Below are 16,691 nucleotides of genomic sequence, written 5' to 3' on the forward strand. Positions count from 1 at the left end.
CACTTGGGGCCTAACTGACACCCACTCAGCACCCACTTCAAGCCTATGCGGGCATACACAGTTGGGGCCACCACGGAAACTGCGGACAAACCCACTTATAGCCCACATTAAAGCCCATTTAGGTCCCACATACAACCCATATGTGATACTGATAGACACATTAGTGGGGCCAAAGTGGGTCTTGGGTAGTTTACCCAGTTGGGACCCACATGGGCCCTGTTTTTATCCCACTTCCAGCCCACATGGGCAAATATATGGGCCCTACATGGGTTCTAATATTATTTACCCACTTGGGGCCTAACTGACACCCACTCAGCACCCACTTCAAGCCTATGCGGGCATACACAGTTGGGGCCACCACGGAAACTGCGGACAAACCCACTTATAGCCCACATTAAAGCCCATTTAGGTCCCACATACAACCCATATAGGATACTGATAGACACATTAGTGGGGCCAAAGTGGGTCTTGGGTAGTTTACCCAGTTGGGACCCACATGGGCCCTGTTTTTATTCCACTTCCAGCCCACATGGGCAAATATATGGGCCCTACATGGGTTCTAATATTATTTACCCACTTGGGGCCTAACTGACACCCACTCAGCACCCACTTCAAGCCTATGCGGGCATACACAGTTGGGGCCACCACGGAAACTGCGGACAAACCCACTTATAGCCCACATTAAAGCCCATTTAGGTCCCACATACAACCCATATAGGATACTGATAGACACATTAGTGGGGCCAAAGTGGGTCTTGGGTAGTTTACCCAGTTGGGACCCACATGGGCCCTGTTTTTATCCCACTTCCAGCCCACATGGGCAAATATATGGGCCCTACATGGGTTCTAATATTATTTACCCACTTGGGGCCTAACTGACACCCACTCAGCACCCACTTCAAGCCTATGCGGGCAGACACAGTTGGGGCCACCATGGAAACTGCGGACAAAACCATTTGGGGCCCACATTTTCTGCCCATCTTTAAACCATATGGGGCCCACTTGGCTTTGCTGGCTGGGTGCACTGGATTGGCTGCCCATTTGCACCTGGGGCTGGGATCACTCCTTCCCTGGCTCTGGGACCCGGCGCGGCGGGGGGCTAATCTCCTGGTTGGGCTGAAGCTGCACTCTCTGTCCCCCCATGCCTCCCTGTTCTCTGGCTCTGGGGGCCCCAGTTGCGGTCCTGCTGGCCCTGGCCTGGGTGGCGGATGTGATCGCCTGGGGGGCAGTTGTTTTTTATCTGCTGCTGTGTGGGTGTTGGGGGTTCTGGCTGCCGCTGCTGCTGCGGGGGAGGTCTTGGTGTGGGGATGACTGGGCACTCTCCCTCCTTTTTTCACTTTCCTACATCCATTTTAGGAGAACACAAACACTCATTTGAGCACAGGTGTTAGCTCCCCTTTGCACTAATATTTTGCGTGATTAAATGAAATATTTCACACTAGTTGGTCTGAAAGCATAAGTATGCGTGTGTGAACGATAATTGTATTGTGTACATGTTGACATGTGAAAATTTTTTTGGAGCAAACAGGTATATTTATAACATTTGAGTGTGTGTGTGGACAGGCCCCGCCCATATAGACTTGTAGTATATCTGAACCTCACCGTAATGAGTATAACAATCCAGCAACTTGTTGCTTAATGCTGCTTCATGATTTACCCCCCCCCCCCCCCCTTCTATATCCAACCTCCCACCCACCCCTCTCTAATATTCCTCTCCTTTTCTCCCTCCTTTCCTTTTCCGTCCGGTCCAACACAAAGGATTTTCAAATATGATTTAAATGAATAATCTTTGGCCTTGATTACAAAAGGGGTTTATTCAGACATTCCAAAGTTTTTTCAATTCTCTTAATCCACTCGATTCTATTCAATTTTGAAGTTACATAGTTTACAAATTTAGACATATTTGTATAGAAATAGATTCATAATCCATATATGCTTTGAAGATATTCATATTAATCTGATACATTTAACACACAATTTCTCATTTTACCCCTTCACAACTTTAGAAGTCTCAAAAGCCCTTAAACTCCTTGATCCCAGTAAATGTGCTGGTCCTGATAATCTAGAACCATATTTTATAAAAGCTGCAGCAGACTCCATTGCACTTCCACTGACGTATTTATTTAATTTGTCTTTGTCCACAAACACCATTCCGCATGTATGGAAATCGGCTTATGTGCTACCTCTATTTAAAGGTGGTGACCCATGAAATTTGAATAATTATATACCAGTGGTCGGCAACCCAAAATGTTGAAGGAGCCAAATTGGACGAAAAAAACAAATATGTCTGGAGCCGCAAAATATTAAAAGCCCTATTTAAGCCTTATAATAAAGGCAACACATGCAATATGTATCTATATTATCTGAATTAGCCTACTATCAAAATGACTAAGTTGCTACAAATATATAATGAGCATTAACGATTAAATGTTTATTTGCCCTGCAGTGCATTCTGCGGAGAACGACGCGTCACGTGACCGTTCTGTTGTGCAAGTTTAACTTCATTACAATATCAATGAATTATGTTTCATTGCTTTGATAAAATTAAAGAAATGTAATAAAGGAATCCGATTTTTGATGTCATTTTTATGTTGAGGATTCGAACAAAAAACAACAAAATGAAACGTGCATGACGAGCCCCCTCTGGGAATTAAACATAGTGCAATAAAACGCAGCCTGTGTTTTTTTGAAAAGAAAACAGCAGCCTTTTGAAAAGGTAAAGAATATAAAATCAAATAATACAGTTGAGTTTGATTTCTGTCCAAATGCCAAGCATGTCAATGCTAGGGTAACGCAGCAGCATCCACTTCTCCTTTTTCACTGTACATCTCTGGCAAAGACACTCAGCTTGCGCTCAAATGATAGAGCAGCTTCAAGCATTTGCGGCGCCTGGAGACTTTCATTCAGCTTGTTTAGGTGGCTTGTCACAGTCATATCCACCAAAAAGTGCAGCTTTTTGAGCCACTCAGCATCTTCCAGTTGCGGGTAGTTCATATCTTTGCTTTTCAGGAATGTTTTCACGTGTTCGAAACAGACGACAAAGTGACGCAAAACGTCACCCCTGGACAGCCATCATACTGTGTTGTGTAGCAGGAGATCAGAATATTCGCTTTCAACTTCATCAGTCATTGCACGGAACTGATGGTGGTTCGATTTACATCAGCCACCTGCCTAGCGGTCCGCTAAAAGTAGAAAAAAAAAAAAAGCCCTGCTGGTAGAACAACCCGGTCTCATCCTAAAATGTGTAGTAGCTACATTTGTCCACATGGAAATGCGTGAGAGTTTTCCAAAAAAGCCCCCTAAACTGTGAGGGGGATACGTTTCATTTTTCTATTCATTTTCTACTAGCCTTCTCAGGATCACGTGACTTTGGAGGTTTGGCCTGCCGTGAGCAAAAAACATGGCGGATGCACGTTCATTTTTCGGTGGAATATCCCATAAAACAAGATATTTTGAGGACTAATTTTTATTTTGACAACATTTCTAGTGAGAAATATACCATTTTCTTTTAAAATATGCTTTCATTTTGGACATACAGTTTGTAGTTTGCTTGTTTCGTTCAACTTTTTCTCCCACAGGCTCTGTTACGTTGGAGAAACACGTTAACTTTCATTCATATCTGCAGACGTGCGCGTGGGTCACGTGACTAATATGTTTCTCTTTTTTTCCGCAGAAAATGCAATAAAATAGGAGTGATTGTGGACTAATTTATTTTTGAAAACATTTCTAGCAGTATATATCCCCTTTATTTTCATAATATCCATTCATTGCAGACATGCAGTTCGTAGTTTGTTTGTTACGTTCAACTTTTCCTCAAAGGATCTGAACGCGTTTGATCTTTTCCATAAATATATGCGGGCTGACGTGGGTCACGTGACGTGACCTGAGTTTCTCTTTTTTCATATAGTAGATCTCGTAAAAAGGTACGTTGCTATTTATTAATTATTTTTATTTACATTTCTACGGACCCGTGTATAGGTTTCATGCTGTGTTGTTGCGACTTTGAAGGACATTTAAACAAACCAGAAGAATGTTGTTCAGGAACGGACTGGAGGGTTCTCTAAATTTACTTAGCGATTTATTTTATTCAATATTCTTTTACATGTTAAAGTATTCACACTACAAGTCTAAATGCTGTGTACAATGTCTGATCTTTCCCATCATATCTGTGGGCTGACGTGGGGTCATGTGACGCGAGTTTCTTTTTTTTCCCGTGGAAAGAAAATCTCGTAAAATAAGATCGTCTGAGGTTTAATATTTACGTTTAATAACATTTCTAGGGACCGATGTACTCTGTCGTAACGTCCATGCAAGCGTATTTTTTCAACATCAACTAGTTGAGTTAAGAAATACACTGTAAATAATAAAAAAAGACGTTTGGCTCTAAACTGGTTTTGTGATTGCTCCCACGTTTATCGGGAAGATTAAGTTTTAAAAATAAGCCCAGCGACAAACAGGTGTTTATTTTTATTTTTTACAGAAATTAATGTTTCCATTACTAATGCAAACTTTTTGTTTTGCAGGTACTTAAAGAAACTAAACATCAAATGTTTTTCAGAGCGAAGGTACCTTGTCGCGTGACAGATTGCAGTTGTTTTTTATTCAAACTTTATTGACTGTAACAATTCAAAACAACAATTCCAAAAAGCAACAAGAAAGAAACAAACCAGGGGATTATTATGAAATTTTTCACAAAAACATTGAAACTGGCGCACAGATTGAATGTTTTAAATGCTTTCTTATTGTCAGAGTTTCTTATTGTGTTCATGTTTTGTTTGAACTCATTGATAAAGATAGAAAAATGGGGGGTATGATTTATAACTTTGTATTTATGAATGTGCCATATGAATAAAAATAAAAAAAGGTTAATGATGTAGAATTGTTCTTTTTTATGGGATGGACAGTGGGTGAGGCACGACAGATTACAGTAAAACAGTCAAACTGCTACCACAATAGCGTTGAACTTCTGTTGAGAATAATTCATTCATAAATATGTCTATATATTAGAATATCAGCATCTGGATCATTTACGTCTATTTTAACATAAAAGGGTCTAAAAAGAACTAACATCAACAAACAACAACTACTAATAAATATTATAGGAAATAAGGAAACTAAGTATAAAAAAGTAAAACAAAATAAATGTCCATAGTATATTATTTATTATTGTAAATAAAAAAAATAAACATGTCTGACTAAGAGTGGGGGTTGAGGGCGGGGTTTTTTTGTCTCTTTTTTGGAATCCAGCGTAGAGGCCATGACCCCCCCCCCCTGCAAGAAAAGTAGAGAAGGTTCAATCAAACAGTGATAGACAATGGGCTACAGTTTGTTCACTCAGTGCTTACAGGACGACTGTTTTTAATTTGATTAGTGTCAATTATCCTTTGTAGGAAATATTAGTACTATTCACATATTCATGAATAATTACAATATTACATTGATTTTTAACGCATAGCACAAAAGCATCAAATAATCAATATCTAACAACTTGTAGAACATGAATAATAAAACTTGGACATGCATCCATCATCTACCCCTTTTGTCCTTTTATTGACAAAGAAAATTAGAAAATATTTATATAATTTTAAATAAACAAAAAAACAAATTAGGCTGATTATTATTTGGACTTATTTATTTGCGACCAAGCAAAAAAACTGATGGAAATTCATGTTGAAGAGGCACGTTGCTGGATTGTCCGCACGTATTTTAACCATAACCCCGGCTTCTTTACTTGCAAATAGGCACTTCAAAATAAATAAATTAATTCATTAATAATATATACAACATAAAACATGACGAGCACTCCATTAACTCCATCTGGGTTTCATAAATAAAATAAAAACGTTTACCACTCAAAACAATCATCAGAACTCTAACACAGTAAATATGCCAAACAAATTAATAAAAAAGCATTTATATACATTATAGTTCTACTTTAAAATAGTAATAATGTAAAATAAAAACTGCTCCTTTTTTCTTTAAATGTCCGTATTGCATATTAATCTTTTCCTCCAATCACACGGCTGCATTCTGAAAGATGAAAAGTGTAAACTTGTTTAAGAGATGTTTAAGAGGACTACTGTAAACTAAGATAAATGTGTTAGTTAAAATAAAGTAATAATGCATAGTTATTTTATAATAAAAGACTAAAAAAGGCAAATTAATAATACAAAATCCAAATCTTTACAAATTCTGCAAGTATTTTGTCGTATTACTTTTTACTGGTGGAAATGCAAAGAAAAGCGACAAATTAGAAGAACTGGTTTGAACATGAATTATTGCACAAAGACGGAAAGGTGGGCGTGTCTCCAGGAAAGAGATCCTCATGACGACCAACATGATTTTTGATACGGAGGCTGATGCTTGAAGGAGAAAAGAAACGTCAACAGCCAGTGCTGATCAGAACACAATCCAATGTTCTCATCATTTGAATAAATCCTGAAATGTTCATCTGCTGGTGTTTGTCTGCATTTCTTGATGAAGTTTTGCTGCAAAATAAACCCATTAACCATCACTGTTCTGTCTGTGATGGAATAAACGCCAGGGCTACTATGGGAAGATCTACGGTAGTCAACATTTTCTTGGAAAGGATTCTTTTTAAATAATATTTTATAGAATCTTTTAATAGTGTGTAAAATGTTTTTAACTACAAAGCATTTTAATTGCATGTTATATGTTTTATATCAACTGTAATGCCCATTAAAAAGAAAAGCTAAAGTAAACTTGAACTGAATTATTTCTTTCTTATTAAAGATTTGAGGAAAAGTGTAAAAATAACCACCAAATGAATAATTCTGTATTTTCACATTTCTTTGGAGAAACATTTGTTGAGGATAAAAAAACACAGGAATATCTAAAAAACATATCATTTTTGCTAACTGTGCAGAAAAATAAGATTGTACCAGGATAGTAAAATGTCAGGAGTTGGGACACTGGTGGACGGCTGTGGGGCTGAAGTGGTGGAGAGATTGGTGGTTGAAGTGGTGGGAGGATGGATGTCTGAAACGGTTGATGGTTGGACGGCTGAAGCACTGGAGGGCTGCTGGTTTTTCCAACCTTAATGGATGAAAATGATAAAATGATTAGTGTGGTTGTTTTGGTGAGACATGACCAGATCTGCTGACGGTTCACAAATGAAAGTTTCTAATCAAACTAGAGTTCATGCAGATTGAAGATGTGGTGTCATCATCAAGCTTCCATGAATAATGAGTTAAAACAACAGACTGAGGTGAATGTAAAATTATTATTACCAGTATACCTGATACAAGGCCTTCATCCAGGCAAAACACGTTTGTGCTTGATCAGGGAACTTAGGGCAACTTAGGGGGCACAACATGTGTGTGGTAAGAGACGGGACTTTTTGGCAGGTTTGGCAGCAATTTTTGTATCGTCATCGTCAAAATTTAAATTATCATATAACACTGTGAACAGATCGACAATTGGTTAATGACTCTGAGTCACAGATGGTAAATACATACCAATACAGACACTTCATCACATGTGAGGCGTTCTCTTTTGGCCTGAAATCTTTGTAGCCCGCCTTACATTTGGATGTTTTGGCGGCCACAGCGATCACAGTTGATGGAAGACGTTGTCGAGCCTCGTGGCAGAGTCAGCTGAAAATAGGAAAAGCAGAATTTTTATGTTTCCAGTTCCCCATTCTGATAAGATTTGGGGAAAATATTGCCATATTAATGACAATGGTTGTTAGTTTTACAATTAAATTAAGGTAGCAATTGAAGTCTAACAGTTTTGTAAGAATGTGCAGGTTATTATTTCTGAATTTTAAAAAGAAAAGTTATAAAAAAAGGTCATGAAGACTTGGTTTTGAGCTGAAGATGTCTTTCCTCTTATCCAAAATGATTTCTGGAATAAAACTGGTAAAAAAGCAGTTTGACTGGATCAGAGAAAAGGTTTGAGCGAGTGTGACGTCACCCATTTCCTTCCAGATCCATCATAACAAATTCAATTCTGTTGTCGTTTCTCTGTGATACAGACGTCACCACGTTGGAGCCAGTTGACAGTGATTGATCTGAGTCAACGTTTCTATGGCAACTACTGTCGCCAATCAGGAGTAAGCTTGTTGAAAGTCCACACTGCTTCCACTGAAAGTGAGCTTGGTGGAATTTGTCAAACAAACATTCAAGGTGGCACATGCTATTACTGAGGCATCTGTTGGTCAGTCTATAATTTGAATAACTTGTGATAAAGAAACAGTTTTGTAAAACAAATAACTGGAATTAGCAAAAACGTGTTGAAAAGGGTATGACAACAAGAATGGTTAATCTGACACATAGAATGACTAACAGCTGTTTGTTTCTCTTTAGAAGTCTACAGGATTTTGGCTCCTTGGAGCCAGCGGGTACTTCCTGTTTGGAAAGTGAGGGGGAGGAGTCAATCAGTCCAGGTATCTGAGACAGAGACTATTTTAAAATATTTACAAAACCAAGTCCAGATGATCGTTGTTACAACGTTTTTTGTGTAAATTTGGAGAAAAACCCTAAATAGGTCAATCATAACACTTTAATATATCAGTAAATTACTGTTCCTTTTTTTGCCGGGAAACCGGCGGTGGCGCGAGCGCTGCCATATTAGCTAATGTAACCCCGATTCTCACAAACCTCCCTTCCTCTGCTCCACCACAATAACTATACAGTCGAAACAAATAATTAATACATTTTTCTATGACGATCATAGTAACCTGCAGTCGTGTTACGTTCAGTCTCTCGATGGAGGCCGTATTTTTCAGCACCGCTCTTCCGTCACAGTGATAACAGCTGCATTCATTTGTCAGATGAAAATACATTCAGATGATCATAAAGTATTTTCATTACTGCCTCTTGTGTTCACATTTCTTACCTTTGAGACTTCTTTAGCTCGTGCAGAGATGCAGAACGCGCGACAACCAGATTACCTTTATTGACGCCCAGCACCCACCGACCGGCGCGCGGATACGTGGGGGTGGGGTGGCTTTATGTGCACGGCGCGCACGCATGCGTATTTGCACTAAAATTTTCACATGGCATATCTTTGGCATATAAACCTAACATTTCTATCATTTGTGTCTAAATTACGAGCATTAAATAACACAACTTGATGTGTGTGTGTCAAAAAATATTTCATGTTGGGTCTAAATCAGATAAGCATTGTTCATCACATCAAATATTTACATATTTACTGTATTATACTGTTTTCATATATTTATTACTTTTATCATCTAAATTGTCCTAAGATTTATGAAAAAATGAAAATCACACACTGAAAAATAGGGTTTGCTTTATCAGTTTATTCTGCATAATGGAATGTTTGGCTCAAAACTGAGCTCTTTGGCATCAACTCAACCATTGGGTTTGGAGGAAGAGAATTGCTACCTATGACCCCAAGAACAGCTTCCCCACTGTCAAACATGGAGGTGGAAGCATTATGCTTTGTGGCTATTTTTCTGCACAGAGCTACGTCACCACGTTGATGGAGCCATTAATGGAAAATCCTGAGTGAGAACTTCCTACCCTCCTTAAGCCAGGACCCTTCAAATCAGTCATGGATGGGTCTTCCAACAGGTTAGTGACCTAGAACCTACAGCCAAGGCAACCAAGGAATGGCTGAAGAACAATCATATCAAGGTCATGGAGAGGCCCAGCCCATGTCAATCCTATGGAGAGATCTCACAGTCGCCAAGCAACAGCCACCAAATATTCATGATGTAGAAGGGTCAAAAGAAGGGCAAATACATTTATATCAATTCTTTCAACTTGATTTCTTTCTAGGTTTGCAATTCTGCACAACAAACAAAGGACAAAAACTTTTTTTCCTCCAAATAAAGGGAAAAACCTTGAAACTTCATGTGAGTTCTTGGCAACTGCCATTTCCCAAATCCTGCTCATACTGGACCCACATCTCCATGTCTTGGATATAAGTAATTAACTTGCCAATAACAAAGACTTATTAAAGGTCACGGAGGTGAACTTTGTAGACAAGTGCGGAAACTGTATAGTGTAAGGCTGATCGGCAAATAAAAGACCATAAAAGTCATCTTGGACTTTAGTAGGCATAGAGGAGGGTTCACAGCTTCCCTTTCCTGGGCATCCCCATCTCAGCTGATCTAACTTGGTTTCCTAACATCCAGGACGTTATCAACAAGGCACAGCAGCACGTCTGAAGCTGCTGGCAACCTACCGCTCAGCCAGTCCAACTGCATCATGGTCTGGCTCTCAGATCAAACTGAAGAAGAGCAGCAGAAGCTTCTGTGCTGAAGATACTGGAGCAGATCATCGGCTACCCCCTTCCCTACCTGTCATCCTGTCTGAGTAAAGGGACGTGTCAAGGACAGCACCCTTCCTGTAGCTAACATACTGATACACATATCACTCCACACTTCTAATATTCTTAATTTCTCATGTCATTTACCCCTAATTTAAGATAACTCATTGTCATTTTGTTACATTTTACTTCAGTCTTGCTACAATTAAAATGTAGTCTGTACCCTGACAAAGGATTTGGAGATGCATAGCACATTATATGAGTTTAATAGGTCAGTGTTTCATTCTAAGGTGTTGGACATACAAATCAAAGGCCAAACGTTTGAGTTAAAATGAGAAGTGTCTTCAGCACAGGTGTGAGCACTGAAATGTTTAGCTAGTGTTGTAGAAACTTAAACGGAGGTAAAAAATAATGTAATTGTTGAAATTTAGGTTGAAAAACCCTTCATTGGTGCAGTTCAGAAAAAAAATCTCTCATTTCAATTAAAAGTCATTATTGGTACAAAGTTGAAATGAAGTTTTCCTTTATATAAGCCTTTTTTTAGGGGTGGAGCTGGGGCTTGAACTGCAGAAAGTCTCCTCCTCAGCAGACAATTAGTCCTTCACGTCCTCTCTCCATCAATGACTCTGTGCTGCCTAAAAATGAAATGAAGAAGAAAACACATAAATGCCACAAGCCCTGGACATCCATGCAGATCACAAAGAGAAACCTCCTGGCTTTGGGGGGCAGAACCTTCCAAAAGCTGGGAGGAGAGCTCTTCAACCACACTTCAAGGACCTGCAGTGCTGCTGGACTTCACCAACCACAGTCTGGTCAGCAGCATGACATCATAGAGCCTTTAGTTCTTCACCATGGCACCATAACCTGCAATTCATCACATCATGCTTGATCAGTTATGCAACAACTTTAGAAAGTGTAACCCTTGTTCTATCCTAGGCACTTTACCATTGGGAGTTGGGTCATCTAGACCCACTAGACAGTGCTCTGAACCTTTTTTCTTCAATGATTTGTGATCTTCACTGGTGTCCATGGATTACATGAAATCTTTCCACCTTTATCCACCTTTGTCATGGTAGGGGGAACACCTCAATGGAAGGGGGGGGGGGGGGGGTCATAGGATAGCACAAAGGTTACAAAAGATTTTTACCATATGTTGATGACAGCTGATTCTTGTTTTCCTGATGCTCAGACAAAGCCCTTCAGTGTTTTTCTCTGGGTCATTTTGATTGGTCCTTGTGGGAAGAGATTAATGTATTAATAATACTGAAGAAATCAAGAGATATTCCACATCAACAGCATGAGAGTAACATGAAAGAAACAAGCCAACATTTATCTACAACATTACCACAGTCTTTACCTGGAGGTATCATTCTGGTCACGTCTGCTCCAGCTTTTCTGACTTCCGCTTGTTCCAGCCACCGGCCTGAACGGCGAGGATGTCTGTGCAGAATGAAAGGATCAAAATGTATTAAACTGAGAAAACAAATTACACAAAAAGGATGCATCTTCAATGAGTATTTACCAGTTTTTGACACATATGTACTGGGAACATGTGTCTGCTGAAGAGAGGAAGCTGTTCAGTCGGTTCAGTCCCTTTCCCTGATGTTGTCCCTTCTTGATTTCATCCTCGGATCCTCATCATTTCAACCAAAATGTATGTTTGCAAACTTTTGAAACATAAGGGGTTAGAAAAAAACTCCAACAGGAATAAGGGCAGAGGCCCTAAGGGAGACCCAGGACACGCTGGGGAGACTACGTCTCTCAGCTGGCCCCGGGGTCCCCCAAGAGGAGCTGGAGGAGAGGGAAGTGTGGGCATCTTTGCTTAGACTGCTGCCCTCACAACCTGGTTCCTGATGAATGGAAGAAGATGGATGCATGGATGGAACGTGTTCACGCCTTTCAGCAAAACTCCACGATGGCAGACTGCGATCCTTCCTCATTTACTTTGCCAGAAAACTTGTTGGAGGACTCTGGTGCTGCCACAAACTTACCTGCTCCACATCTCCCATCTCCAGGATTCTATCAAAACAAATAAATGTCGTATATTAACATGATGATATGACACAAAATACAATAAAACATATATGCAGGCATGTTCATTTTCTTAAGGAAGAGGCCATGAAAATAACCTTACATATTCTATTTCCCCATGAATGCAGTTCACAAAGGAGCTCACCACAGTGTTTTTGGTCAAAAACACATCTTCCAAATAACCACTGAGCCTAAAAGAACAGAAAAGTTTACATAAGAAAAACATTTATACCATCAAAAATGTAGGTGGAAAAGAATTTTACACAACCCAGTTGGCTCTCAAAACAGTACAATTAGCAAGTTCCATCCACTGCTACAGCCAACATGGAGGGAGAGCATGCAGGACACTGAAACAGATGAACCTGACAGCCTCTCCATCTCAAAGTTAGCAGAAGATCAGTCCAGGAACTATTTGTACATGTTGTCTCCAAATAACTGACCAGTCTGAGAGAGGAAAGGGAAAAAAACATGAGGTTCTTTTATGTATATACATACATACAAGAATCAGGAATCAGACATTCTGTTGGAGTGGGACTTTAAGTCCCACTCCAACAGAATTTTTAGCTATTATAAAATCGTTCCCAGTGTTTTTTTAATTACGATCATTTTGTTTTTTTAAGACATTTTTCTGCAGCACAGCAGCTCATAAGAATTTCACCTCAGAGCTGTGGTGCAGATGTTTGCCTCTGCTAATTTCCCATAAACCATTTGTTGATTCTCTCTCCCGCTAGCTTATAGCACCTCACAAGCCCTAGCCGACATTAGCATAGCAAAAAAAAAAAAAAAATCAATGAGCAACATTGGAGCTATCCATGTGTACACTTTTGAGCCAGATACCAGCTCAGACAAGGGAACTCAGGACATTAATGGATCTACCGGTATTTGTCTGCAAGTGGATGCATCAGAATTGGAGCGGAGCAGAGACTTTGGCCCATTGATGGCAGTTAGAGCGTCACAACTATAAGCTTTTTGAGACAATCAGTTTCATCTTCTCCTGATCCATTGAGATTTGAATAAATACCCAGAAACAGTTTTAATCTTATATTATTGTGTATGTGTTTATATTTTTGTTAATGTTCTCAATAAAGAGAAAAATGTTTGATCTTAAAAACATGACTTCCATTGGAGCGGCTCTTTAACTTTGTTGACAACGCTAGGATAAATACATGTGGTCAGTCAAATCAGCCATAATTGTTTAGACCAGGGGTCTGCAGCCTGAGGCTCCACAGCCACATGTGGCTCCTTGACCCCTCCTTTGCGGTTCTCTGACAAAAAATAAAAATGTTTTTAATTCAAACAAATATCCTATTTTTCAGACGACACAGCGCATCACGCAAAACAAAACAGTCAGATAAGTCAAACTTTACTCAACTTGGTGATCTACTCAACAGTTGAAGCAAAGTATTACTGTGCCAGGCTCCTGACTACAGTACCCATAATGCTTCAATAATCTATCAAGCGGTGATGCACAATATTTTAAGAAATTCCAGCATTTATGAAGAATTTTTTTAAACCTGACAACGTACCCTAAAAAAATCAATTTGAGGTCAATACGCACAATTTAGAGGGCCTATACCATGCTAGCCATTTAGAATAAACTATTTCCTCGATCTCTGAGGCTCCGCTTTTCTCTTCTTGTGGGTGTCGCCTATTTCATGACATCAACCTAGAGTCGGCGTCGGCAGCGTTTCTGCGTTTCTTCCACCCAAACTTTTGCAAAGATGGATGTGAATATTGTGCAATGAAAGCATTTTGCTGATCACCACTAGCTCCATTGAGAAAGTGGGCGTGTCTGTTAGCCTGGAGGCGGTTTTAGCTGCACAGGCTCTTCCTAGAAGAGGCTGCTCCTCACTTATGATGAGGTCACAATGTGAGGACCCTCTTATTGTGATTTGGGAGGGGCTGGTGCTCAGAGGGTTTCAGAGGAATGCTGAGAGATGCGTGAATGGATCAAAATACTGCTGTGGATTAGTTTTTGTGAGGAATTAACATTATAATACACTTTAAAATTTTAAAACGTTGATGTTGCATGATATCGGCCCTTAAAGAAATACTGGCTGAGATGTACTAACAACATAAAATCTACAATGTGTAAAAAAAAAGCCTTTGTAAACCCCAGTAGTTATCCAGTTTCCAAAATAACATAAATGCAAATGAGTGTTTGATTTTCTAAAGGCTGAAGAGACACCTTGTGTGTCCTACTGAGTTCTGGATAGTGAGACATTTGAAAGGCTCTTAGCTGTTTAAAGGGCTGCAGACCCCCGTTTCTGGCTAAATTACCCAAAAGGAAACTTACCTCTGCGGAGACCACGTGACGTTTCCGCCCCCGTCCTCTATACAGAAGAGGCCTTCACCGTGATCCTGCGGCCTTTTAAATTTAAGATGGAAAAACGCCTCGTCATTCAACGTTTATCCTAAACAGCCAACACGTTTTTACTAAAAACCCATCTCTGGTTTCCCAAATCTAAACATTACATTTCTACAGAGAAAAGTTCAAAGCATCGCCCACCTTCCAGCTGTCCAAGAGTTCTTCAGCCGCGCGTTTTCCTGCGGGTTCATCCGGGGGTTTCCGGGGGAGTGAGGTGGGGGTGCCCGTATGACGCTGCGTTCACTGGCTTTTCGAAATGCGCACTTCATGTCAATTGGGGCAAATTGAAGGCTTAAAAGCCTGTTTACTTTAGATAATATATCCTATTTAATATATCCTATTTAAAACATTATTGAGAATTACTATAGGAAACAGTGATGAAACCTTTTTTAACAGATAAATTAGAGCACTTCATTGTAATACTATAATATATGAGATACGTCAAAAAATTGACAGTTAAAGAAAAAAGAATATAATAGATCCTAATATTTTATAAACTCCATCAAAATAATTGTTTCATCTCATTTATCATAATATTTATAGTTTTTTTTATCACACACCATTAGACTCGTAGTGTAAATAAATTAAAATGCAGAAAAATCAATTTAAAGAACTCTTTGGTCCGTCCCTGAACTCAGCATTTTTCCGGTTTGTTGTCACATGTCAATCAAAGCCTGATCGCCGCAACAGCAACACGGAACGAGAGAACCTATACACGGGTCCCTAGAAATGTAAATAAAACAAATTAGTAAATCACAACGTACCTTTTTACGAGATTTTCCACAGGAAAAAAAGAGAAAGGCACGTCACGTGACCCACGTCAGCCCGCATATATGAATGGAAAAGATCAGACGCTTTCAGATCCTTTGAGGAAAAGTTGAACGTAACAAACAAACAACTTCATGTCTGCAATATTACGAAAATAAAGGGGATATATACTGCTAGAAATGTTTTCAAAAATGAATTAGTCCACAATCACTCTTATTTTATGGCATTTTCTGCGGAAAAAAAGAGAATCATATTAGTCACGTGACCCACGCGCACGTCTGCAGATATGAATGAAAGTTAACGTGTTTCTCCAACGTAACAGAGCCTGTGGGAGAAAAAGTTGAACGAAACAAGCAAACTACAAACTGTATGTCCAAAATGAAAGCATATTTTAAAAGAAAATGGTATATTTCTCACTAGAAATGTTGTCAAAATAAAAATTAGTCCTCAAAATATCTTGTTTTATGGGATATTCCACCGAAAAATGAACGTGCATCCGCCATGTTTTTTGCTCACGGCAGGCCAAACCTCCAAAGTCACGTGATCCTGAGAAGGCTAGTAGAAAATGAATAGAAAAATGAAACGTATCCCCCTCACAGTTTAGGGGGCGTTTTTGTAAAACTCTCACGCATTTCCATGTGGACAAATGTAGCTACTACACATTTTAGGATGAGACTGGGTTGGGTAGAAACGTGTGTCGCAGGCTATGACACACATCTTCATTGATGGAAATGTTGAAATTTAATATTGTAGTGGCGGTCATGTGCAGTTTATGTCTGTTAGTAGCAGGGGATTGTGGGAGCGGTCCCCTGATCTAATTAGGGCTCAGCAAGTTTTGTTGTTCCACCTTATTTTATTCTTCCTGTTATGTTTGTTTCTTTATGTAGCACCATGAGTGTGGGAGGGGGAGAGGTTGATGACCCTTGTGCGATGTTCAATGTGATGTGTGTCCAAATTAAATGGGCTTGTTATGCTGGAAAGGAGACTGCGCTCTCAGCTTCTCTTTCTGTCTCTTCTTCTCAAAGACTGTTAGGAGTCGTGCAGTGTATGGGACACGGATAGTTTTCCAGCGCAGTCAGTTGATTGACAGCTTAACTCGTTGACAGTTTGCCTCCCGTTTTTCCCAATGCAAGTGATGTACCTGCTGGGCATTACATTATTTATTCCACACATTCTTACAGCTTTTGAAAAACCCCAGTCTCCATCCACATGGCCCCCTCTTCACACCTTTTCACTGTTTACAGGCTTTTTTTGAAGCCTGTAA

General features: G+C 39.6%; 2 protein-coding genes across 13 annotated transcripts in view; one reads left to right on the forward strand and one right to left on the reverse strand.

The window, feature by feature from the left end:
- The window catches only part of LOC101160457 (protein phosphatase 1 regulatory subunit 29), a 450,803-nt gene that overhangs the window by 427,912 nt on the left and 6,200 nt on the right, over window positions 1–16,691 (forward strand). The gene's annotated exons all lie outside the window — the stretch shown is intronic.
- LOC111947985 (uncharacterized) lies at window positions 4,592–16,101 on the reverse strand. Of its 12 annotated transcripts, none has more exons than XR_013654053.1 (12): window positions 15,424–16,043; window positions 14,801–14,906; window positions 14,588–14,659; window positions 11,783–12,279; window positions 11,618–11,700; window positions 11,408–11,492; window positions 11,206–11,322; window positions 10,993–11,124; window positions 8,860–10,895; window positions 7,479–7,616; window positions 6,903–7,056; window positions 4,592–5,271 (listed from the first exon to the last, which is right to left on the reverse strand). XR_013654053.1 is itself a non-coding variant. In XM_078942636.1 (12 exons), exons 2-5 carry the CDS (start codon window positions 14,848–14,850, stop codon window positions 12,160–12,162), a joined length of 330 nt encoding a protein of 109 aa, XP_078798762.1. In that variant the 5' UTR covers window positions 14,851–14,906; window positions 15,424–16,101; the 3' UTR covers window positions 6,869–7,056; window positions 7,479–7,616; window positions 8,860–10,895; window positions 10,993–11,124; window positions 11,206–11,322; window positions 11,408–11,492; window positions 11,618–11,700; window positions 11,783–12,159. The 12 variants fall into 12 exon arrangements, 4 of the variants coding, with proteins under 4 accessions (XP_078798762.1, XP_078798779.1, XP_078798722.1 ...); XR_013654068.1 differs by lacking the exon at window positions 4,592–5,271 and having other exon boundaries at window positions 6,869–7,056; window positions 14,801–14,922; window positions 15,424–15,523; window positions 15,845–16,044; XR_013654063.1 differs by lacking the exon at window positions 4,592–5,271 and having other exon boundaries at window positions 6,869–7,056; window positions 15,424–15,523; window positions 15,845–16,043.

Source organism: Oryzias latipes, chromosome 1 (assembly GCF_053564925.1).
Source record: "Oryzias latipes strain Hd-rR chromosome 1, Olatipes_Hd-rR_3.1".
Taxonomy (NCBI): Eukaryota; Metazoa; Chordata; class Actinopteri; order Beloniformes; family Adrianichthyidae; genus Oryzias; species Oryzias latipes.

Coding starts and splice junctions, on each gene's coding strand:
- LOC111947985 (XM_078942596.1), bottom strand. CDS start 14,928: ATGAAGTGCGCATTTCGAAAAGCCAGTGAACGCAGCGTCATACGGGCA. Junction 14,660..14,800: donor AACTCTTGGACAGCTGGAAG/GTGGGCGATGCT, acceptor TAAATTTAAAAG/GCCGCAGGATCACGGTGAAG. Junction 12,483..14,587: donor GTCACGTGGTCTCCGCAGAG/GTAAGTTTCCTT, acceptor CTGTTCTTTTAG/GCTCAGTGGTTATTTGGAAG.